General features: G+C 33.7%; 1 protein-coding gene across 1 annotated transcript in view; it reads left to right on the forward strand.

Moving 5' to 3' along the window:
* The first annotated feature begins 9,700 nt into the window (after nucleotides 1–9,700).
* The window catches only part of LOC129263564 (uncharacterized), a 28,233-nt gene continuing 11,258 nt past the window's right edge, over nucleotides 9,701–26,675 (forward strand). The window contains exons 1-12 of the mRNA XM_064100696.1: nucleotides 9,701–9,798; nucleotides 11,865–12,122; nucleotides 12,896–13,061; nucleotides 16,024–16,163; nucleotides 16,693–16,959; nucleotides 18,067–18,192; nucleotides 19,577–19,690; nucleotides 21,171–21,284; nucleotides 22,403–22,516; nucleotides 22,856–22,969; nucleotides 23,997–24,125; nucleotides 24,749–24,876. Coding sequence (XP_063956766.1) covers nucleotides 9,723–9,798; nucleotides 11,865–12,122; nucleotides 12,896–13,061; nucleotides 16,024–16,163; nucleotides 16,693–16,959; nucleotides 18,067–18,192; nucleotides 19,577–19,690; nucleotides 21,171–21,284; nucleotides 22,403–22,516; nucleotides 22,856–22,969; nucleotides 23,997–24,125; nucleotides 24,749–24,876 — 1,746 coding nt within the window. The 5' untranslated portion in view covers nucleotides 9,701–9,722. The remainder of the gene's footprint in view (nucleotides 9,799–11,864; nucleotides 12,123–12,895; nucleotides 13,062–16,023; nucleotides 16,164–16,692; nucleotides 16,960–18,066; nucleotides 18,193–19,576; nucleotides 19,691–21,170; nucleotides 21,285–22,402; nucleotides 22,517–22,855; nucleotides 22,970–23,996; nucleotides 24,126–24,748; nucleotides 24,877–26,675) is intronic.

The raw sequence follows: 26,675 nt of genomic DNA on the forward strand, positions 1-26,675 counted from the left end.
AGATAACAGATGTTCTTGAGACTCTGCAGCAGGAATTGTTTTGCATTTTAAGTAGACATTTTCTAACAGTGTAAGAATGGCAGAGTTAAAAATGGCAAAGGTAAAGATGACAGAGGCAAAAATGAAAAAGATATGGAGTTGTTAAAAAGCCAGGAAAAAAGGGTTTTTACTTCAACATGAAAGGGGATTTTTTTTCAGAAGGGGAACATGACCAAAGAAATACGATTTACTCCAAATAAATGAAGTTTGTGTAAGTCACAAAAATATTTTAACAACATAAGAACAATAAGATAATAAACAATTTTTTTTTTCTTCTGTCAATAAAAAAAAAACAGAAATGCGTGCCAAATCTCTACATTTTAGCATATCAACCTAATTTCGAGGAGGGGGGGGGGGGTGGGTGAGGGGGGTGAGGGGTCATATGGTGTACAAATTACCACACATCACTCCCGCTTCCAAGGGTTATGATCATCAAGGCGTTTATATTCAATATCATAATGGATGCAGTCGTAAAGGTCCAGTGTCTTCTTTTATTAAAAAAATCTGAACCAAACACTCAATTGACCCCAAATTGGTTCACCAAGCAAAAGAAGAGTATTACTGATTTTCATAAGCTACAGATTCAGTGCCGAACCTGGAAATGCATGCTTATTGTAATTTCATGATGTTATGTCATATTTAAAAAGAATAGTACAGACGACATACAATTAAGGAAAAAATATCTAAATAATAGTATAATAATGATATAGGATTTGTATAGTGCAAGAATCCACCTTGCTAGGTACTCAAGGCACTCCTAAATTACCCCAGTTAAGCTAGTCTACCGATTCCGGTGCGCATATCTTTTTGAGCAATTTAACCACCATCGTTTCTAACCTGACAAAGCTTTAGATCAAAAGAACCAGATAATACGGGATGTTATAAAAAGATGAATGAGAACAGTGCAGTATTATTTGCTGAATCTGATAAATTGAATTTTAAAAAAATATCTGTCCTTTGATTTCTTCTCAAAAGGGTGCTCACTGTACACCTCCACCGAGTTCGCATATAGCATTGTTAGGCCGAGGAAGACATAACGATATAATGAAATGCCTAACCGTGATATGCACTTAGTATTCAATATTCGTACATTTGGGGGCCTTTAGGCAATTTATTGCATGGGGGTTTAAGACTGGCCATTTTAATTTCTGTAATTCTTACTTCTGCCATTTTTACCTCTTCCATTATAAGCTCTCCAATTTTTTACCTCTGCCATTAATACCTCTGCCATTTTTACCCATGCCATGTTTACCTCTGTCATTATTGATAATAATATGCATTTATATAGCGCAAAAACTATCTCTATATATTCTATTGCGCTGCAAGAGCTTCATAGGTGCTGTACATACTATTGGAATAGATTGGTTTTTAATTTTGACTTGAAATTATGTAAATTTGTTGAATTCCTAATAATGAGGGAAAGTTTGTTCCATAGTCGTGGGGCTGACATCAGAAATTACCTATTATCTAGTGTTGCTTTAGTCTTGTGTGGGGGTACTTGCAGTGTGAGTGTATCTTGTGAGCTACGAAGGTGATGGTCATGAGATCGGGATCAAGAGATCTGAGATGTAACTTGGGGCCTGACCATTAAGACCTTTAAAGACTATCATTAGGATCTTGAATGTGATTCTTTGCCGGACAGGTAGCTAGTGTAATTCTCTCAATAATGGGGTGACTGGAGAGAATTTGGAAAGACGACATATCAAACGTGCACATTTGTTTTGCACTCTCTGCAGTTTGCTTATTTGAGAATCGGGTAATCAAAAGAGAACACTATTACAATAATCCAATTTACTTGTGATACAAGCATGAACAATAGTTTTCATGGTGTCCTGAAAAAAAAAATACGGATACATCTCAAGTTATAGATCATAAAATAAGCGGATTTACAAGCATTGTTGATTTGCGATTCCATGCTTAACTGGGTATCAAAGACTACACCACGGTTTATCGTTTTATCTGATGGAGTTATAACCGAATCGCCAACAGTTAAGCTACAGCCCCCACATTTCGAAACCTGACGTGGTGTACCAATGACTAACAATTCGGTTTTTCTATCATTCAACATTAACTTATTTTGAAGCATCCAGGTTCTAAGATATGCTACACAATCTTCTGATGATTTACCATCTCGTGAGGTTAACATCTGCCATGTTCACCTCTGCGATTTTATCGCTGCCATTTTTACCTCTGACACTATTACCTCTGCCATTTTCACACCGAACCACGTATAAACGATATGTATAAATAAACACAAACTTACTTGTTCCGAAAAAAAAATGCAATTTAATTTTGATTTTATAAAATACAAGTACGGTCTAATCATGACATGGTGATCAAATTCAATTGTGATAGCTCTTTCCAGGTTATGATTGCTTGTCACATTTTTTTTTCACATCTACTTGCATTTCTTATAGTATTGGATATGAGACGTAGATATGGTAAAACAGTTTTGGCTCCAGTTTTCATTTCGGAATGTAAAGTAACTAACTGTTATTAAGGCAAAAATGCAATCTCAAGCAACTTTCTGTTTGTCTGGGTTTATCTTTTTTGTTTGTTTTTTGTTTGGGGGGGGGGGTCCATTGTCTCAAACAATAGGATCGTTCATACTGGGTCAACTCAAACATCAAGTACATTCGAAAACAAAACGAAGAGGTGAAAAAAGATCGTAAAACATATTTATGACCTCAAAAGATTTCTTGTTATTTGAAATAGTTCATAAGAAAACACGAATGATATACAAAAAATAATACAGGCGAACTAACATAATAATTTGCTACTATATAATATATATTGTCCTTTTTTTCGGTAGAATTCGTGGTATTGACGCTTGAATCCATTTTACTTAAGTAACAAATTAAATATCTTACTAAAAAAATAATTCCGATTGAGGTGTTTCACTTTGGTGCTAAAGTTTGACAACACTATTGTGTTTATCATCATTGCGTTCACTCGGTTTTGCAGTGTATGAGTGTAGTATTTTTTTTTATCATTATTATTATAACTCAGATTCATTAAGTATGGGACTATCATGCTATTTGTTTTCACAAGACTGGTAAGATTGGTGCATTAAGAGGGAAATCCCCTGGGAATTTTTATCTTAATATGGTATAGAAAAATATGCAGTCATGTGTATTAGAGCATGTTTAACAAATTGTCCCTCTTCTCTCAGATTTGTAAGATGTAATATTGACTTTTCCACATTGCTGAGCCTTGCTTTGTTAGCAAACAAGTCAGATCATGATGTTATTCATTCGAGTATGATCAAGAATAAGTAAATGTTGACGATACACAGTACTCTTTAGAAAATCATTTGCTTTTCAGCTCGCCCAATTTGAAAGCCACTCCCTCCAACAAACTTATGAAAAAAAAAAAACAATGACGTTTAGCACTAGCGTACCTAGGGGGAGGGGGGGGCAGTCTGCCCCTGACGAGCCACAACCCATGCAAAGGACGTATCCCTGCCCCCCCCGTGACGACTTATTGTCCCCCCCCCCCCCCCCTGACGAGCTTGCAGACCTTTTTTTTTTTTTTTTTTTGCTTGTCAATTTTTTTTCTGGTACGAAATCCTTTATTTGTGATTGAAGACCCTTTTTTTTTTTCCTTGTCAAATTTTTGGGGGGACGGTTTTGTCCCCCCCCCCTTGTGGAAAATCCTAGGTCCGCCACTGACGTTTAGTGAATATCATATTTTTAGACTGAAGCCCATTTCAAGTTTGCTTTCTGTAAAATTAGGTTTTAACTTAGCATGTGTTCATCATTTCAAACCAAGGGAAAATCCAAACGTCATTTATACCAATAATTTGTGGGCATTAGCATTAGCACAATTTAGTTTGCTGTGCAAAGCTATTGCTGAGGGAAAGTGGTTCACTGGCGTACTGATGGGGCGGAGGGTTGTTAAACCCACAAATGTAATAAACATGATAAACGCCCACAAATGTAATAACGCCCAAAATTGTATTAACATTTTACCCATTAATGTTATAACACCCACAAATGAAATAACACTTTACCCACAAATGCAATAATTTCACCCACAACTGTAAAATCGCACTTTGCCCACAAATGATATAAATTTCGATAGCCCACAAATGTAATAATGACTTTACCCGCAAATGTAATAATTTTGAAGGGATTTTTTGCAAATCTGTTCCAAACTAAAACCATATAGTAATGCGTTCATATAGGGAAAAGTCACAATATTTTTCCAGACCCGATTATACAAAACATTTAAACAATCTTCCAAACAAAGATCCCGAAATTATTTCCTCTTAATGTTAAATAACATAGTAGTATAGCGTAGTCTTACCTCCAGACCAAGATACTTTAAATAGAAAAATAAAAAAAATAAATGAATAATAACAATAATAATAAAACAAAGATCCCACGATCTTATTAATGATGAATAACATGGAAATATAACGTTGTCTTTCCTCCAGACCCAGTTATTAAAAAAAGACCCAACAATCATATCAACAATGAATAGCATTAAATATGGTGTAGTCTTTGCTCCAGACCGAGTTATTTCAAAATAACAAATATAAATAAACAATAAAAACAAACAAACAATTTTACCATAAACCCCACAATCTCAATGATGTTGAATAACTTGAAAATGTAGCGTAGTCTTTCCCCAAGACCCAGTTATTTCAAATTAACAAATCATAAAGAAGATAAATAATACTAAAACAAAGACCCAACGATCATATATGATAAATTCCCTTCGCTTCTTCGGCATTAAAGAATCACCTGGTGAGAACACAGATGACATCATTATAAAGCTCGCCACGGATAAGTTGAAGATGGATCTGCGCAAAGAGGACATCGATCGCAGCCATCGCCACCAAAGGAGTCCACCTCTGAAAACACCAAACCACGGGCTATCATCGTTAAGTTCGCTTCGTACAGGAAACGTCGCGAGGTCATCGGAAACCGGCGTAAACAAGCAGGTAAACGAATGTCCATCTTAGAAGACCTGACTGCAAAGAATGCTGTTCTTCTCAATGCCGCTCGCCTTAGTCCTAAAGTGAAATCTGCATGGTCCATCGATGGTCGAATATTTGCATTACCAAACACTGCTGGTAGCGTGAAGAAACTCTTAACTTGTAAGGAAGATATAAACAAGCTCTGATCACATGTATTGATCTGCCATGTATACTTCTGGTTGACTCTTACCATTTATCCTCCTCACTGTGAAACTGGACTCTTATCTCGAACTTTTTTAACTTAGCTACTTTTTTCCCACTTTGGCGGGACCAATGTTATTTGTAATACTGTATAGAATGTTTTCATATTTTGCAGGTTTGTTGTTTCTCTTTCCTTATTATTCTCGACTACTCTGTTTTGTCTCAACTATTCCTCCTGTATCCTGTTCCTGTTATTTATATTACTTTATTCTATTGCTTACACAACTTGATGTCAGGTGATGATTTCTACAGTTGTAATACCAATGCTCCTCTGCAATTTTCATATATGTATGATTCTGTATTCCCTTTTCAGGGTATAGGTGACGATGAATTCAGTGCAATATTTCAAGATACAGTGACATGTACAGATTTTGATAGACACATGTTTAATGAACTCTCACAAAATAACGATGAATTCCATTTTAGCAGATTTCTTAACTGTAAATATTTTGTTGACGACGATTTTACCTCTCAGTTCAACGACGTTCATAATCATTTTAGTATTCTTCATTTCAATTCTCGTAGTCTAAACAAAAACTTCAATGCTATCTCTACTTTCATATCCACTTTGTGTATCGATTTCTCAATATACGGTTTCTCTGAAACATGGATCTGTAAAAATACTCCTTTGTTATTTAACATTCCATGTTATTCTTTTGTCCACTCTAGCCGTCAACATGGCAAAGGTGGTGGTGTTGCTTTATTAGTTTCTGATACTTATAATTTTAATATCCGTAATGATTTTTTACAACCTTCAAATAATTATGAATCACTTTTTATTGAAATTGACATGTTTAGAGAAAAGAACATTATAATAGGTGTAATATACAGGAAACCTCAATCAAATATAAATGAATTTTCAACCATCTTTGAAAATTGTTTAAACAAGCTTGATTCTGAAAACAAACAGGTTTATTTAATGGGTGACTTCAACATAGATATTTTGAAGTATACTAATGCTACTATAAGTAATTTTCTCAGTATAATACATTCTCACTTCTTTATTCCTTTAATTGACAAACCTTCTAGGGTTACTGCTGGATCTATGTCACTCATTGATAATATATTTACCAATAATTTTGATTTAAATGTTTCCTCTGGTCTATTCTACAATGATATATCTGATCACTTCACTATTTTTCAAATAACACAAAAACAATTTCCTGTCCATGGTATTCCTGAGCTTAGTTTACGTCTTATCAATGATGATACTATTAATGCATTTAAACATGAGCTCTTAGATTATGACTGGACTAAATTATTTGATATTACTGATACAACGCTTGCTTTTGACAAATTTCTTGATACTTTTACTCTTTTATACAATAAAGTTTTTGTAACAAAATCATATAAATCCACCCGTAAAAAAATTAAAAAGCCATGGATTTCTCCTGATCTTTATAAAAAAATCAAAGATAAGAATAGAATTTATAAATCATATATATTAAACCCTTCTGAAAGCAACAGGCAAAAATATGTTAAAGCAAGAAACCATATAAATAGGTTATTAAGGTATGCTCGTAAAGACTATTACAAAACTAAATTTTTGGCAATGAAGGGAAATATGAAACAAACTTGGCAGCTCATCAATGACATATTACATAAAACAAAAAATAAATTACCAAATTATATCAATGCTGATGGAAGGCGAATCACAGATTTTAAAGAGATAGCTGATTTTTTAAATAATTATTTCGTCAACATTGGTTTATCTTTAAACAATTCAATATCTCTGACTTCAAACAGCTCTGATAATTTTACAAAATTCTTGCCCATGCAAAATTCAAATTCTCTTTACTTCAAACCTATTACTGAGAGCGATATCACTGATGTTGTAAAAAAGCTAAACTGTACAAATAGTTGTGGCATTGATAATTTTAATCCTCGAGTTATAAAGAATGTTATATATTGTATAGTCAAACCATTATGTTTTATCTTTAATTTGTCTATTTTGACTGGTATTGTACCTTTCAAATTGAAGATTGCAAAAGTTATACCTGTTCATAAAAAAAGTGATGTTCATGATGTTTTTAATTATCGACCAATTTCCATACTTCCTTATTTTTCAAAAATTTTGGAAAGGCTTATTTACAATCGACTTTATGATTTTTTATGTACAAATTCAATTTTAAATGAATGTCAATATGGTTTCCTAAAGAGTGTTTCAACCGAAATGGCTGTAATTGATTTACACGATTATTTAATTAATGTTTTCAATAAAAAACTTTACTCTATTGGAGTATTCTTAGACTTAAGCAAGGCTTTCGACACCATTGACTTTTCAGTACTTATATCAAAACTTTATAATTATGGAATAAGAGGATTACCTCTTCAGTGGTTTCAAAGTTATTTATACAATAGAATTCAATATGTTTCTTTTAACAATATTTTGTCCAACCCATTAGAGATTTCATGCGGCGTGCCCCAGGGGTCAATCCTCGGGCCCCTCCTTTTTCTGATATATATCAATGACCTGCCTTTTTTGTTCTGATAAATTGAAATTCATTTTATTTGCTGATGACACCAATATTTTATTTACTTCAAATGATATTACTTCTCTATATGACACATTAAACATTGAATTATTGAAAGTTTCGAACTGGTTTAAAAGTAATAAATTGGTAATTAATGCTGATAAGTCTAACTTCATATACTTTTGTTCCCAATATCGACGTTTATCAGCAGATATCCTCGATTCATTTAAATTGGTAATGTCAGGAAACTATATCAAACGTGTTACCTCAACCAAATTCTTGGGTATTACTATTGACGAAAATTTATCTTGGAAAACTCATATAGCCCAAATTAACAAAACAATATCTAGAAATGTTGGTGTCATCAGCAAACTTCGCCATGTCTTGCCTCAATCCGTTTTGCTAATGTTATACAATACTCTTATATTACCGTATCTCAGTTACTGTAATATTGTTTGGGCAAATACTCATCCAACCAAACTCAAATGATTATACCTCCTGCAAAAGAGGGTTGTCAGAATAATTACACTTTCTCATTATCAAGCCCATTCTAGCCCACTATTTAAACAACTCAATATATTAGATGTATACCAGTTAAATGACTATATGTGTGCAATTCTCATATTTAAACATGTAAACACTCAACTTTCTAAATACATATCGGATATGTTTGTAAAGAACAGTTTAATTCATACTTATAATACTAGAAACAGGAATCAATACCACAGATGGAATGTGAATACAGAATTTGCTTTTTATTCATGTAGGCATCATGCTCCAACAATCTGGAATTCACTCCCTACATTTATAACCTCTATTTCATTTTATAACAGATTTAAGCACAATGTAAAGCTACATTTGATCAAACGTGACTCTCGTTGAATTTTAAATGATTTTTGTCTTCTTTCCTTTCAATCCCCCCCCCCCCCTCTGCTTTTCATTCTCTCCTACCCTTTTCTGGGTTAGTCTTGGTGCAAGACGCAATTCATTTTTATTTACTGAATATTTACTGAATTTGTTCTCCGCTTTTATTAATTGATCAAATCTTATGCAAGTAAGGGAGCTGTCTTGACAAGACCTTTCCGGTCTTTTACAGCTATACCTAATTTCAATACTTTTCTATTCAATATGCATGTACATACCATTCATATACTTTATTTTATCTTGAATTGCATTTTTTTATCCAATGTGTTGTTATAAAATGTTTTTAATATTGGAATTGAATAAAGTTGAACTGAACTGAACTGATATTGATGTTGAATAAAATGGAAATATGGTGTAGTCTTCCCTTCAGATCCACTTATTTCAAATTTACGAATTATTTTTAAAACAGTAAAAAAAGGAACGAAGACCTCACTATCTTGTTGATGCTGAATAACTTGGAAATATGGCGTAGTCTTTCCTCCATACCCAATTATTTCAAAATAACAAAAATCATTAAAAAAAAGAACAACAGAATCTATAAGACCCAACAATCTTTTAAACTAATAACTTGTAATAAAATACAGGTTTAGACAGTTTTCTTTATTCCAGACCTTGTCATTTTTTAAATTAAGAAAAAGGAAATCTCCATAACTAAGAATCAATCATATTTGTTTAAACATGAATAAGATGATCGGGGGAGCAATTCATCAACATTTTTGTCAGACACGTTTGATTATTTGTTGCAGTATCGTAATGCACACACAAATTCAGAAAGAACAAGAGGGGGTTAGTCACCTGCTTTACTGCATTTTCTTTAGCATAAACCTGATAAGGTTGTGCTTTTCGGCAACCACAATAAAAAGGTAAGAAAGCCGGTGAGTAACTTATATTCAACGGCGCCAAATCTGATGTTGTATTAATGAAATGCTTATTTATCGCATCAGCAGTCTTCTATTAACGATATTTATTATTATGTTCAACACCGCGTACAGCAATTATGTAGCCTAAAAACCCTGCGCTACGCCCGGTATGTAACTGAATGTAAAATTTCATTTTTTGTTTCTTTCCATGCAGGAGAGCATTGATTCTGATCTCCAGAGATGGATAGATGTGTTTTGTCAAAGTTGTTACTCGTCGCTTTCTCTATCTCTCAATCTTTATCACCCGTATTTTGCAGTAAGTAAATAATTAAAGCCCCCATCACACTTATTCCGAATCAAGCAGAATTGGCCCTAATGAAAGGACTTTTGTTCGACCACCAGTTGGTCATTCAAATCTACTTTAAGCACCGTTCGAAAATACCCCTCGACTGTTTTGAACATGACCAAAAACCCTCGGGATGGCCAAAAGAAATGACAAAAATATTTCGAATGCACTCAGAATGCAGTCAGAATATTTAGGATGCGCCTAGAATGTCCAATAATTTAGCACGAATTATCAATCTGACTCCATTGCGAATCATTGAAACTAGTGTATGACGATTCACCTGGTCAATATACTTAATTTTAACTCCAGTTTGGTGTATTCATAAGTTCCTCTCAAAAATTTCTAAATTTGTTGATTTTTTTTTTCGTTCCAGCTTCTGCTTGATTCCTGCTGATTCCGAATAGGAGTGATGGGGGCTTCAATGTTGACTTTTTACAGCGTGTCCCACAAAATAATGAAAATGTTAATTTGCTCCCCACGAATGAATAAATAGTATTAGCTAAACCAGATTATACCATACTACTTAATGCAAACGTTGCACTTAGAGGTTTCCTGATGAGTGCTGAAAGAAGGCTTATATCTTGCGTAAATTGGACAGAATGCCTATGATTTTGGAAAGTCTAGTACTATGATTACAGATGATTTAGATTAGTATTAGGATTCCAACGCAATTTATTATCTATACCAAAAATATTGGCCTACACTAAAATTTGCTAGTTGCACCTGCAGATTGTAAATGCATATTTTATTTATAAAAACCATTTACTTTGTTTAGAAATATTTACAGTTAATTTATCAATAGTTAACCAAAAAATCCCCTTTTCTAATTCATTATTATATTGCACTTGCAGAACATCGATGATTTCATGTGACACGAAACTATTTGTATTATCTGCAAAATATATTACCATTTCGAAGATACAATGTACATATTTTTGTATACATTTGTAAAGTAAATAAAAGGGGCCGAAATTTTAAGTTCGTGTAATAAGATTGTTGACCATTTAAGATTACAAACAAACACGGTAAAATGATCACTAATGTCATTTACAAGAATGCCTGATGATAAATTGCACGTAGCATATGTGAATATATCAAAGAAATATAAGTGCTTGTAACACGAGTTGGATAAAATAGTAAAGGTGACATTGAAAATGACAACAGCAAATCCAAGTACATATTAATATAACGCAAATTACCAACTTTAAACAAGTCCAAGTTAAAATCGCCAAAAAAATATAATACTGTATGTTCAGAATTTACAATATTCAAAATATTTTCTAAATGTGTTTTTTTTTTTTTTTTTTGGAACGGACTGACCCGGTGGTGTAAAAATTACACCTAATTCAATTGATTTATTGAGTGCAATATATATAAGTGCTTTCAACAAAACAAATATAATTAACCTCTCAATCTTGCCGTTGCCTATACAGCATTTTGTTTATTTTTACATGCAGCCCGACACCACCTCCTCTTTGAGTTGTATATGTATATTGTATTTTGCTTAAACCATATTTCATTTACACCAAAAATGGTTTGCATAAATCTATAGATGACAAATATGTGGTTGAATTATCAAAGTTGTGGGATAAACTGCGACAATTGAAATGCATACAAGATAAGATGTTTTCTAGCTGAGTCCTTGTAAATGTAGATTGGACATGATTATTAAATTCACCATGCATGGTATAGTATGTTTTTGGAGGCAAAGGTGTGTTATCTTCAGATTCAGCAGAGATTGAATATTAATATATTAAAATTGAACCTATACTCATTACTACGGTTTGGATTTTTAAATACATCAATAACACAAAGAAAAAATGAAAATGGACAGAAATCACACAAAAAACATATGGAAAAACAAGCAAAAAATTACAAGTATCTATAGAAATAAAAATCTAAAGAAAACAATTAAATCACAAGTTAAGATGAACTAATCAAAGTTAATAGTAGCAGTTCTTAGTGTCGTCTGATCACTTTTCTCCTCGATTACTCCTGTAGCTAATTATACTTTGAATGAATTTTCTCCACTGCAGTTGACAGGATGTTAATTGCCGAAGCCTCAGAGGCTGTCATCCTCATGGCAGAAGCAAAGGACTATAGCTTCGTCGATGTTAATTTCACGACCATCCCTTTGAAAGGATTAGTGCTTCCCGTTGGCGTCGAATTTGATCCAAGAAGTGAGATGGTTTATTGGACTGATGCAGTCCTACACACTGTTAACAGGGCTTCAATTAACGGGTCATCACAGGACGTCATTGCACGGTTGCAAAATACCACCGGTGATCGTCACTGTAAGTTAGTCTAATTCAGTAGCCCAAACATGAAATATAGTTAATCTGTGGTCTTATATTGAGATTTATCTATGGGTTCATAAACGCAACTTACGTAGTTGCATTTGTAACAAAATGCAATATGTAACTCTAAGAAAATATTTTAACATGAAATAAATATTATATGAATGAAAATGTTCTTAAAAGAAATTAAACTTCTGATTCATTATTAAGTTATTGACTTGTTTAATATTGTTGATTTTGCCTAAATAACAATGTTATGGGGAGACTTTGTTTAAATGATAGGGTAATGATAATGTGTAATATATTCGTTTTCGTTTTGTATGAAAGGGTTTCTCTCGTATTCGAAAATTCGATCTGCATAGCCCTTCATCTTCAAACGTGCGACCAAGATTAGCTTGTCAAATGGAGCAGGTCGGTGTTTGGCAAGTGTGGTCATGCTGGCAAATTAACTGTATAGGTGAATTCGAAGCACTTGAACATTATTTGTGAATGAACATTATTCATGGATGAAAGCATCAATGATGCGCCCAGAGCCGTAAGGCTGAGACCAAGGCCCTGTCTGAAGCTAAGGATAAGGTCAAAGACTGACTTGTCCGAGGCCAAGGACCCGAGGGTCAAGGGTCAAGCACCCAAGGTCCAAGGAGTTCAGATCTCCTTTGGTCTCGTCAAAACAAACGGTAACACTATTATGATAAGCCTACATCCAGGAGCACAACATTGGCGAACCTTATACTGATGTTTGGGAATTTTGTTCTTGTTATTGTGAATAGATCCTTACGGTATTGCCCTTAATCTCGATGACGACAAGGTTTATTGGACTGATCAATATCGTGGAATCATTGAGGTCTCAAACCTTGATGGGACTGATCGAGATAATTTGCTCTTCGTTGGCTTTAACTCTTATCCCAACGGTATCGTGTATTCGCCAATTCGCAGGTATTACAATTCATTTCTCATATCTTGCTCACTGCATTCTTGCACAATTTATCGACCGAATTGTACGTTTTTCTATTCATATTTTGTATTTTAAATAATAATGACAACGTTTTACTTCCCCCATGGTAGCCACTTCAGCTTTACAACTGTTCTACTAGCGGGCCCTGCGTGACATATTATGTTTTTATTACCCTTCTCCAATCTAAATGCTGAGCGCCTAGCAAGAGGGCGGATGGTCCCACTGGTATAACTCTGCCGAGGATCAAACTAACGACCTCCCGTTCATAAGACTGGAGCTCTACCACTGAGCCACAGTTTTTATTATCTGTATCTTTGTTTTTGTTTTTCCCCACATTATTGTGTTTTATTGAATAGACAAATCATCTTTACATTAACATACTAAATCAAAATTTTATATATGAAGAGCGCAATTGCAAGAGGGATTAGATTCAATATTTCATCAAATTTGATTGTTTTGTCTCAATGTATAGACTTTTAGTAGTCTATAATATAATACAAAAAAAATGAATTTGCTATTAACAAGTGAACACAAATGACAAAGAAAAATCTTTTTTTTTTTCAAAAGGAGTTAGGTCCAATATTTTCAAAAGGGGTTTCTTTATTCGCAAAGGGGTTAGATCCACAAAGGAAATATTTAGAAAAGAATGTCTAAAAAATATGAAAGCAGGTAAATTTCTTCATACCCCATTTTTTGTTCAGCTCATTTGTCAAAAGGGGTTAGATCCATTTTGTCATTAATGTATAAGAATTATAGCATTTAATCTTTATTGTACAACTACAATGCCTAGTCGATTTGACTAATGTGATGACTAAAGGAGATTCTTTTTAATGGTCTAAGTGAAATGGTTAGCGTTTATAACTGCTGTATGTTTTTTTTTTTCAGTTAATTGGCACACTACTTAAGCTGGCAACCATGGCAATGCACTTTGAATTCACGCGTCGTTTCATTTAATAAATTATCGATCATCAATTTATATCCGTGGAAACACCAATGCGCGCTACCATGAACCCAGTGATATTAACGATTTCGGGAATGTTTCGACAGCTACTTGCACAGTGTTACACGATGTTCAACTCATAACATGTTCCTGCCTGTAACAAAATATGCGTCAGTGTGAAGAGTGTCACTGTAAAAAAAGTATGCGTGATCATGGATAGCAGAAAACAAGCTAAACATTCCTTTATTTATTTTTTCTTCTTTATTTTTACAACATAATGGTTCAAATTATCGATTTGTAAATACATTTTTTTTATGTAAACGATGCAATCGTAGCCATCATTGTTTAGTTTGCAAATATTTTAATACCTCGCAGGAGCTAATTCAGTGGATGTCAAAAACTTGTCTTTGTTGAGCTGACGTTTTCGCCATTTTGTTTTTATTATTGAAACGGTTAGGTGCCTGCATCTGGAAACGTGTAGCGAATCAGGGATTCAAAAATTTAGATTTTTTTTCCCTGGAGACCATTCCATCGACCTGTTTTAAAGGAGAAGTTTACCAGTCCGATTTTAATAGAAAAAATAGTGAAGGTTTTCGATTTTTTACGTAATATACGAGCAGTTGCCCCATATTTCATGTAATATAAAATGCAAGCATTTCAATTTATAATGATGACCACGATTACTAAAATTTCGAGTTGATCTTTCAGGAACGGGTGTGAAATGATCTGTCTATTGATATACTAAAGGTACAATAGAAACCGTTTTTTTTTAAAGAAAATTACATTTCATTGATTTTTGTTTTACTCCACGATATATGGGGAAGCTGTTCATATTTTACGTTACTGATAAAAAAAAAAGACTATAGCGATTTGCACACTTAACGACTGGACTACTATCCGATTTGGAATACAAATGAAATTTTGCTTATTTTCTGAAAATGTGAATGAAATATCGTTGCATATGAGGTCTAAATTAACAAAAAAAATAGTAAAAAAAAAATTAATTAATTAAAAAAAAATAAAAAATAAAAAAAATAAAAAATAAATAAAAATTAATAAATGGATTAACGTAAGACTTTGTTCTCGCTAAACTTCTTACCTTTAAACAATATGTTCGTAAATTTCAGGCAAGTTAATTATTTGTATTATTATTTTGGTCATATTAAGGCTGCATTTCTCCCCCCCCCCCCCCCCCCCCCCCCCCCCTCGTCGTTTGGTAAAGCTGGCCTCTGGCTTGAATAGGGCTGCCCTGCTTTATAAAGAAAACGTAAACAATTGATAATGAATAAATAAATAAAAGTAAAGGAAGAATCCATGTCAGTTGCTAAAGGCCCTTTGCTCTGCGGTAAGCCCTGTGGTCAGATGTAAGACGAAATAGGTTTCAAGTAATGATTACCTCATTGCGATTTGGCTTGGAATTCGCTTTTCATCCTACAGGGAGGCTCGAACAAGACTGAACTTGGATTTAAGTAATCATAACCCTATTCTGAACTCTGATCGCTAAGATGTTATTAGTTAGAATGTTCGTATCAAATGTTGTTAAATTTATTCATTTTGTATTCGGATCTCGACGAATCGCATAGTGTGCGCCTTGCTCAACTTTCCATTATGATCTTAACATTTTTTTACATAAATTTGAATTTTACAATACGTAATTTTCTGTTCAAATTATATTTCCCTGGGTGTTATAAGGTTTGTACAACTATATACATGTACAATGACTTCCTTATAAACTCATCTCATTCCGGCTCTGCATTAACGATGTTTTTTTTTCTTTTTTTTTCATCAATGCACCTGTTATCTATCTATCCATCTATCCACCAATCTACCCCTCTATCTGCCTATCTACCCATCTATCTTTTTGTCGAGTTATTCATCCATCTATTTATCTAGCACTACTATAATTATTTTTCATTATCGTAATAATTGTTGCTAGTACTATTATCATGTATTATCGTCATCATAATAATTACCGCCACTTTGTTAATATTTGTATTATTTAGGAAGATATTTTGGACCGACAGAGGGCAGCATCCAAGAATCGAGACGGCTAACCCAGATGGAAGCAACCGAGTTGCTCTTCTTGATGGCGATGTTAGTCCTGATATTTCCGATCCGACTGGAATATGCCTCGATTCTATAGGTATTTATATTCATTTTTATTGAAAATCTGCTGGTATTTGATTGGTCGAGAGCTCTCTTTCTCTTTCTCGATTCAAAATTTAGTTTTTCATCTAATTGAATAATAGGGGAAATCTAAAAAAAAAGGATTGGCCTAACAATTTGTTGTGGTGCATAGTGTGCCTTTGTCACGAAATAACATACGGAATTGTAAATTTTATAGGAAATGCTGTCTGAAATTGCCAACGTCATTGAACAAGATGTGTTCACTATAAGGAAAATAATGCATATCGTTAAAAAATATTCAAGGAATGCAATGAATACAGCTAATTCTATAATACCCCATTTCGATCCAAGATGAAATCATACTTCGATATCTTATATTCCACATACAAACGTAGTAACACAAATTTAAGCAAGTAAATCGAGAAAAGAAGTGAGCAAAAACAAACAAACAAAAAACGAACTATACAAATTAACGAACCGAAAACATCGAAAACCAAGTTACGTAGTTACTTGGTATTACATTGTATTTCTAATTCTTTCATCAGAACGGGGTCTCTATTGGACCGATCCTCAGGAGAACACATTGGAATACATAAACCTTGATTCGATGGTACGCCTTCCAAGATCCCTTCGCAATTCTTCTCATGACATTCGACTTGACATTCACCCTTTTTCGATAGCGAAATATTTCGAAGATATCTACTTTTCCGATATACTGCTGGATCGAGTATTTGCTATTGATTTTCCGGTCGGAAGCATAGCATTTGTGCATATGCAGGTTAATACCTCAACAGAAATACACATTCATGCAGGTAATGTAACATACACTGTTATGAAATTGCATACCGAACTTCAACGTGACTGTTGTACGTAGAATTATTTATATGGCTTAAAGGACAGTAAGAAAAAAAAAACATACAATTACAAATTTACACAGGTCGGTGCCAAGTATAACTGCAAGGCATTTGAACATTGGGCCAGAGAAAATTAGGAAAAGTTCGCAAATAGCCAACCCCACATTCCTGAAAAAAGAATGTGCAATCCGAAACAATATCAGGTACTTTTAATTTTAAAAAAAAGCTAATAGGTGAACTAACAACTCACTGCCCTGCCCTTACCATGCATAAATTGACTCTTTATATCAATTATTTCAAATTATAGAGTTTTGCTGAAATCGACCAGAAAAATATAAATGTCACACTTCTTTAACTTTATTTATACATGTATAAGCCCTTCTTTTCCGATTCCACAATTAGACCTACACCCGTACGTATCCGCTCGACAAAATTCAATGCAACGTTTAACCGTTAATGGAAAAAAGTTACAAAATCAATGTACATTTAAAAGATTTTGACGAGAGTGAGACAGTATAAAATAAAATGGGGTCACAAATTACATTCATAATTACTATTTTTAAATTTGCAATGGATGGGGAAGGCAAATCCTCGCAGTGGCGTTCAGTCAATAAAAAAAAATCAAAACAACCCGAATAATGCGGAAATATTATTTTTAAAATTATCTGATTACTTTCTAAATCAATTATCCATGTTTATTTAATGAAGTTATCTTTACTAGTTATGTTAGGAGAAGAGCATCCCTTTCTTGAAAATTAAAGTTAGCCCATATTTCTGCTCAAATCATAAAAAAACACAGAGAATAGCTTTGTTTTATGATTATGAAAATTATTCTAAGTAGCGTTACTTCATTGATGTATTTACTTTGCTTTGTAACGGGAAAAGAGGACTCTAAACGTGATGATATGCACTTCAAATAGGTAGATAATGGAGTGCAACTAAAAGTTCTTCATTTTTGTTCTCTCTCTAATCATTATTATTTATTTAATCGACATACTCAAAATAGTCATGAATGGTGAAGTTGAAACCAAGAAATGATTGATCTGTGTTGTAATGATACTGCAGATACGTCTTGTCCTAGTGTAAACTTATGTGCATCAACTGGAACGTGCGTTGTTTTCGAACGTCAACCTGTTCTTACTTTTTTGTGCATTTGTGACGAGGGATATCACGGAGCCCACTGTGAATCAAGTAAGCATCGATAATAAACTAGTTTCATTCAGAACTAAGTATTGAAGCGAATACAGAGGGGAGGGATGATTTTGATTGGTATATTTGACCATTTTGGTTACGTGATACAGGGCGGGATAAGTAACCGTAATAGTACTTTAACATGTTTAACATTTGGCGATCCCCAGGTTTGGCGTACGAATAAACTTAATCCAGGCTGTTAAATGTGTTAACAGTCTCTCTACAGGGTGTATCAATAAAAAGGTTTATACTTTGAAAAAGTCTTGGGCATTGAAAAATATACAAGTTGGGTATAATCTTGTCACACTTGGATTTGGGTCTCATCTATCAAATGAAAGTAAAAATTTTGACAGAGAGATACTGTTCATTTATGCAGAAATCGGTTAGCACAGAAAAAACTCATTTTCACGTTGTGTCAAGGAAATAAGGCGAAATCAAATGGATCGTGCGGTAAATTTATTTTGCATTTTTGGCAAAATGAAATGAAGCGGATAAAATAAAACATTTTGTAACAACTTTGCCACCAAAGTTAACATTTCAACTGTAAGCATGATTTTCACACTTTTTTGTCATCTGGATCTGACGAATGTAACGCACAAAAAAACTAGTTTTATCATATTGTGGTATCACATTTCATATTTTTATTTAATACTTGTTTCTCCACACTTTCCTTAATGTGACAATGATTGACAAAACAAAAATCAAGCCTAAGCTATTTCATGTGAATCACAGCTCAGTTTAAAGCATAAATTATTACGATGCCCTCGGTGTGTGTGAGGGGAGGACAATGGCACTCTGTGAAGTGTTTTGGTCAACGAAACAAGTTAAAATGCTAAAATATATCTTCAACTCAATCTTCCAAGCTAAATTGTATGTTTTGTGTATAATTAGCATTTATTTTTAGTCATATTGCTATTTCCAAGTTCTGCACAAATTGGTTTTTGACGATTTTTTTTCAAAGTAAGTGGTGCTCACCCAAACGGAAAAAAAATTCGACAGTTATATTGTAATTTACTTAATGAGATCTGTATCAATGTTTAAACGTGGAAAAAGCTTCAGGATATTACAAATATATGATTTTACAGGATTATTTATAAATGCAAACCTTTTTTTGATACGCAATTCATACCTAAAGAGTAAACAGTCCAACATATACCTAAAAATAGTAAGTGCCGAGCTGAGAATCAAATCCTATTTTTCCCCCTTTTTCTTATTTTTCATGTATTTCCAAAGCAATTATAGTCAGTAGCGGCACTTCCTCTCATATCATGTATGAGAAAAGATTGATTTTATTAAATGCAATTTAACTTGATCTTTAGATTTTTGCTGGTGATTGTAAGATTATAATGAAACTCACATATTTTGTTTCTTCATTTTGATAAAGATATTGATGACTGTACTGTGAATCCCTGCTCGAATGGAGGATCATGTACGGATGGAGTGAATTCATTTACGTGCGACTGCGCTCCTGGTTATTCTGGGGTCAACTGTACAACAGGTACTCTCACCCCCCACCCCCACCCCCCCCCCCCCTGTTCATTCGCTCCCTCTTGATCATTGATTTTTTTTTTAGATCAAAATTTTGATTATAATCAACTTATTGATAACAATATTGAAACATTAAAAAATCAGTTAAGAAATAGCTTCAATATGTGTGACGTCACATACATTTTTATTGCGTCAGGTCGAGACACCATCTTATGTAATCTGCAAAAAAAAAATAATTCTATGATTAATAGTAATTGATGAACACATTTTCTATATTTAAAATTTATGATAGAATATTTGGGCCAAATCTAAAAGGAGTATACTGCATAATCCAAGGCTCTGACTTTCTGTTCCATTTTATACAGGCAAATGGAAAATGTAGAGCAGTGAATTGTTGCTCTTCAAACAGAAAAAGGAGCTTGGATGGGACATTTTTTAAGAAATAAAGACATATTCCAATGAATAAAGATATTCCCTTGAAAATTTTAAAAAATAAAAATAAATAATTGTTTTCAACCAAAATAATGACACTTCGTCCACGAAAAAAATTGACAAGCAAAAAAAAAGTTTTTACCTTTAAAGGGGGTGGGGGAGGGGCACAGGTCTGTTTTAACGGCATTTTTACACTGTTTATTTTAATTGTGCCTCTCAAGGGGGGGGGGGCATGCGTTGGCTCCCCCCTAAATGGATCCACCAGTGGTTGTACTGACGACATTTCTTCTGCAGATAATTTGTTATTCAATTTCATCTCATATGCTTAAAAAACGTTAATAAAAGATAATAATAATAACAATATAGTTTTCTTTTATAGCGTGTATCACATTATGATTGTAACGTCTCTATGCGTTTTTATATGTCTTGGACAGTATAACACCTGCTTTAGCTTGGCGGCCGTAATTACTTTAAGCGCGGAAGCATTTCAAGGGATTAATTCCTATCGGGTTCCCATTTACCTCACCTGGGTCGAGTTCAGCAGGATGTGGATAAATGTCTTGTTGAAGGAGACTACGCCATGTCCGTATTTCAGCCCCTCTGTTTTAAAGTCCAGAGACTAATCCCCTAGGCCACCCTCCGTGAGCCAATATTACAATACGAATCTTTATATATTCATACATAGTGTGCAAAATATTCTTAATACAGAAAGTCTACAAAATGTAGACTATACAGAGTTTAGATAATGTTATCGATTTTGGTGTATTGTACCAAATGTAGTTAGCTCAAACACTTCCAGGTGCATATGTGCAGTATTTCCAGTAAGATATATTTGCCGCATTGCTTTGTCCCGCAGGGTATTAATCATAGATGGAATATGATTAGAGAAAGAACGATGTTTAACTGATCTCAACATATATTCATAAATTAATTAATTTATTGAATACTATATAACATACACATTTTCCACGATCCATTCATTTGCATAGCAAGGAATATTAAACAATAGACTTTGAAAACATACCTGGTTTATTCGATTTTGTCTTTATGTTTAACAGATATCAACGACTGTGATCCCAACCCTTGTATAAACGGAGGTACTTGTAGTGACGAGATAAACTCCTACACATGTGAATGCGCTGTTGGTTACACCGATATTAATTGTTTTACAGGTAAGAGTAATAATCTCATATGTAAAATACTTGATATATAACTTCTGCATTAATGTTTTCCAAGTATTTTTGTAATGAGCTACAGTGTTTCCTTTTGATAACTTTAGCATTTTCCCTCTTTCGTACACATTTGTCATTACACATAGAATACGATTTGAGATAGAAAAACATGTACACAATAACTGAGACCTGAAACCCTAAAATCACCAATAAGTCGCAATTTTTTTACTATTTTCCATTGAAATTTTGAAGAGTACATTTCAGCTTTAAAGGATATCTTTCTTGTCAAAATTGATCAACAATAGCCAAAACAATTTTTAAAATGAATGGAGAGGAATTTAATGGGAGCCTTAAAGAATGAGGAGAAGATATGGCCTAGAATGGGGAGTCCACTCAACATGCTCAAGCATGAGATATGCACACTTCTAACAAATCTCAGTGAAACTTTCAAAAACTCCAGAAAAAATATAGAAAAATAGACTAATATGGTATCAACTGAAAGAGCATATAACGATTTTTGACATAATTGGGAAGTCGTTGAAATTAAAGTATAATTCAGGTGGAATTTACTTTAAAAAAAAAATAACATTCATGCTAAATGCATTGTATTGTTTATTACATTCTTAAACATCGTTTCATATAAATATGTAAATGCCAAATATATGATTTATATTGTATTTTCTATTATGATATGTCACCACTGAACAAAACTGTGTAATCTGAAATGGTTGTGTTGATATGTAGGTAGCCCAAATATGAAATGTTTTTGTCAAGTTTTTATTTTTAATTTGTCAAAAATATGAAGATTTTGGGGGATAAAGTGGCACCTAAATATTTTGATGATAAAGGAGCATGACATACTCATTTGTTTGATATCACATTCGTCATAATAGCACAAATATTTTTTTAAGATACAGTCAATTTTGTGATGTTTAGCAATTGTCAACTTTTCTTTGAATTCAATATATATATAAATATATATCTTTCACCTTGTATTTTGATTTATACTACAATATGTGCATAAATACATATATATATTTTGCTATAGTCCATGTATAAAGTACAATATACTTCAGATACAGAAATGGTTTGTTCGATCTGATTTTGTTTTTCAACAGATATCAACGACTGTGATCCTAACCCTTGCATGAACGGAGGTACTTGTAATGATGGAATAAACTCTTTCACGTGTTACTGCGCGCTTGGTTACACCGATATTAATTGTTCTACAGGTAATTTTAACAAAAGTTATCTTATATGTGATACATTATTTGGCTACTGTATATACATTATATTATAATTTGGTAATTTTGAAGAATTTCATTAAATATTATGATTGACTAACTCCTTTAAGTGCGAAATAGTCTTTTCATATTACATATACTTTGCTTTGTTTTTATATATATTTTCCCATATATCCGTGCAACCAAGTGTGAAATACATATTAATACAATGACAACAAGAGACATTCAAAGAATAATCAATTGGATAATTTTATTATAAAAAAAATCATTTTTTTATCTGCCCTAATCCATGTATAATATTATTCCTCATTTGTTATTTATATATAGATATCAACGACTGTGATCCTAACCCGTGTAAAAACGGAGGTGCATGTAATGATGGAATAAACTCCTACACATGTGAATGCGCTCTTGGTTACACCGACGTAAATTGTTCGACAGGTGAGAATATTCCGCAATTTTCGCATTCACTATGTTCACTACGGGGAAACTCGCTACAACGAAGCACTTCCTTTAAAAATGCAAGTCAAATCACAATGGAGAGCTGAGAGGCTTTAACAGTCGGTGGAACGGGACGGCATCAGAATCTCTTGGCTCTGGACAACGACATATTTGCAGTTGTTCATCTTTGGATGACCGGCTGTTCCTTTCCACCAACTTTCGACAAAACCCTCTCAGCTCTCCATTGTAACTTTAATCGCATTTTCAAAGGAAGCGGTGCGTTGTAGAGAGTTTCTCCGTAGTAAATACCAAAGCTATCTTTTTTTTCATCGGTGAGATGTTAAGTAAAAAATAAAAATAAATTGATTTGTGTGTGTATTCATCAAGGTTGAAATTATAATATTTAACCAAGCATTGCTTCCCAGTAGCAAAGCGTCCTTTAATGAATGGGAAGGGGTTGTTGATTCCATCCATATATATATATATATATATATATATATATATATATATATATTAGATTAATATGCTGTATTTTTTTCGTTAATAGTAACTCCCGTGGGATATCGGCAGGACGCCTTTTTGCTGCTAGACACTAAGCTAGTATGTAACCAGATGCATAGGAGACTTGTTATTTCTAAGAGTATTAGTCATAGTGGCTTACCTAAACGACGACACGCGAAATATATTACTTCTTACTCTTTTTATCAAAGTGCAGACAATGGCAGAGCGGAGAATCGAACTCACAACCTTGCGATTATGAGTCCAATGTTCTAACCACGAGACCACACTAAATTTCCAAGGTTATACTTTAACACACAGGTATTATTTGAAAGGTTTGACAACAATGTATCTAAATTCTTTGAACTTGATTTTTCTCCTGAATTCTATCATATTCATGCTTCTCTTAAACAAACGGCTTACTGTTGAAACAGCCTCTAAGAACGAAAAAAAAATAGAATACATAAGTCAAATGAGTGTATACGCAATGTAAAAGGTTAAATGTTGTCTTCGTCTTCTTTTCCGATAGCAATTGATCCATGTTTTTATCAAACTCCATGTGGGGTGAACGAGGAATGTACAAACACTGACCTGGTGGAAATCGGATATTTCTGTAATTGCTCCGAAGGCTTCGTGAAACGAAAGGACGTCTGTATGGGTATGAATTAATAATAGCAATGATAGTGATAATTACCTAATTAATAGAGCTCTTCTTGTCACAGGTTAGCTTTTATGATCACAGCTGTAGCTAAAGGTGGCACTTTCTTAGAAGCAGTTACTTCCTTTAATGAATTAAAAATACCGGTACAGATTTACATCACAATGGTCGAGCGTAGCAAGCTCTCATACAGAAGTGAATTCCGGGTAATCCGGATCATTCTCAGCTAATTTTCGGGAAATAAAGAAAAAATACAGGTAATTCGAAAATTACAATTATACAACAATTAAACGTTGCAACTTTCAATATTCATGTTATATCTAAAGAATTGTTTACCTCGAAAGGTAGCTCAAAACTTTCCGCTAGCGCGGTTCCAATTTTTAAAGAGAGCTAAAAATAAATGTTGAATTCCTTGATTTTGGTCGATTGGACCAAATTTAGGCTCGCTGTATTATTGCCCGCTTTTCGTTAAAAACTCAAACTTCAAAATCTTAGGCAATTTGGGATTCTGTTTCGGGAAATTTGTCTTAGATCTGTGGAAACACTGGTCCAAACATTTAAGTGAAATCATTGATGTTCTCACTTGTTAGCTATATTTTTTTTTCTTCTTTTGTATTCTTCAGCTTCAAGTTCCGTTGGTGGCTCGCTCAGATTCGATCGGGTAAACGGTCTACATGTTTTATTCACGGACTCTCTTGGTAACCCACAGTCAGAGAACTACCGCAATTTAGAACAAATTTGTTACAAAATCGTAAGTTCTATATCGGAAAGGTGTATCGCATTTGCCATTCTATTCGGGCTCGTTACACTGATTCCTTGGGTGGATCGGGTGTAAATTTGGTACTTTCTTGTGCAGAAGAAACTGGTGAGTAGAGGTTTAGGTGTTTGAACATAGCATTAGTTTATTCCACAAAGGTTGCACTATTGATGAATTATCTTATGGATAGTACTCTAAATAATGGAAGTGTGCGTTTTTTGTTTTTATGGTATTCATTTTGATTTCTTTTTTGGTGGGGGGGTATTGTTGTGTGGTTTATCTTGCCTCTCAAATTATATTTTAACGTGGAAGATAATAATCCTCGATAAGGGCATTCTGGTCATGGTATTATAGGTCCTTGTTTAGTCGAATTAGATGTTAAATGGTGGTATACTACATGCATATCAAAGATACGAAATTTATGAGGTTTTCTTATTTAGGGTTATTTGTTTCCAAATTAATACTTTTACTTTAAGATGTCGAAGGCATTAGTAAACATCGAATCGTTTTTAAAGCAAGAAGAACATGTGTGTATTCTATCAATGACTGTTTAATGTTTTATTAGAATATCCACATATTGCAGCCATTTAGGCTGAATTGCATTGGATTTACAAAATATGTGTCATGGAATAACTAGACGCCCTGTTCCTGAAACGCCGTGTGCGGCGCTCTTCACATCTTAAGCTTTTTCGGAACATTTCATATACTTTCGTTACCAGAATCTTTGTCGTCACTATAAAATAACGCTCGTTTTTTTTGTTGGCATTTTTCATTTTTTGGGGAAATACATGGATACAACACTTAATGGTTTAACTTGCATATCACTGACTTAAAAATTAAAAAAAGTTTAAACTGATTACCAAAAAAATACGTTTTTTTTTATTATATGTCACGTGATTGATGACGTTTTTTTTTTACCCCTGTACCATAATACGTTCCAACTAAAGTGAGTACACTAACTACCCCAAAATTCACTTCCAATCTAAAAAAAACACAAGGTGAGAGGATGTATTCCCTGTATAGGCAATGCATCCTCTCACCGCCCAAATTTTCTGATCAACAACTGGTTTTTTTTTCAGCCAAACGTTCTCTGCTCTTTAATTAATGATTAACATGGGCAGTGAAACCTTATCTTATCCTCAGCATCCTAACATAGCTTCAAACCACTACCTCTCTCTAAAAAACGTCCATTATCAACCACATTACAATCCGTGAAATAAGCACAATTTGAACACAAAACAAAACCAAAAAGCCTGTGTATCCATTGACATCTTTTATGATTGATAAGATATCCACGCATAAAGGATTTGGACATGTTCAAAACCATCACCCCCACCCCATGTGCGCCACAAATTCTACACCCTACACATACTATAATAGCCCCCTTTCAGCTCACCAAACGCAACATTTGTTATTCATATCTGGTTCCAAAATACACTGGATCTAAAAGTATTTTTTTTGCAACTTGGTAACATGATTATTGTGGTTTGGAGTTATAGGGTCATAATGCGCAGCCTACAATGTAATTTAAGCGCACTGAAGTCCTCTCGGTATTATCCAGTTTAAAAGTGATATTCTTGCGTGAAGACCCGAATGTTGTTCAAAGTTTTAATCTGAATTTGCGCGGTGTAGCGGTGTAGCGAGTAACTGAATTCGTGTGTTATCATTCAAGGGATGCTATATTACAAGACTGCACTGTTTGGAATATTGCATTATGGGTTATGAACCTGGCCAGATATCAGGAGTTGAAGACTTCAGGCAGTGATATATAGAAATGGTAGTTCGCTCCCTCT

Source organism: Lytechinus pictus, chromosome 6, assembly GCF_037042905.1.
Source record: "Lytechinus pictus isolate F3 Inbred chromosome 6, Lp3.0, whole genome shotgun sequence".
Taxonomy (NCBI): Eukaryota; Metazoa; Echinodermata; class Echinoidea; order Temnopleuroida; family Toxopneustidae; genus Lytechinus; species Lytechinus pictus.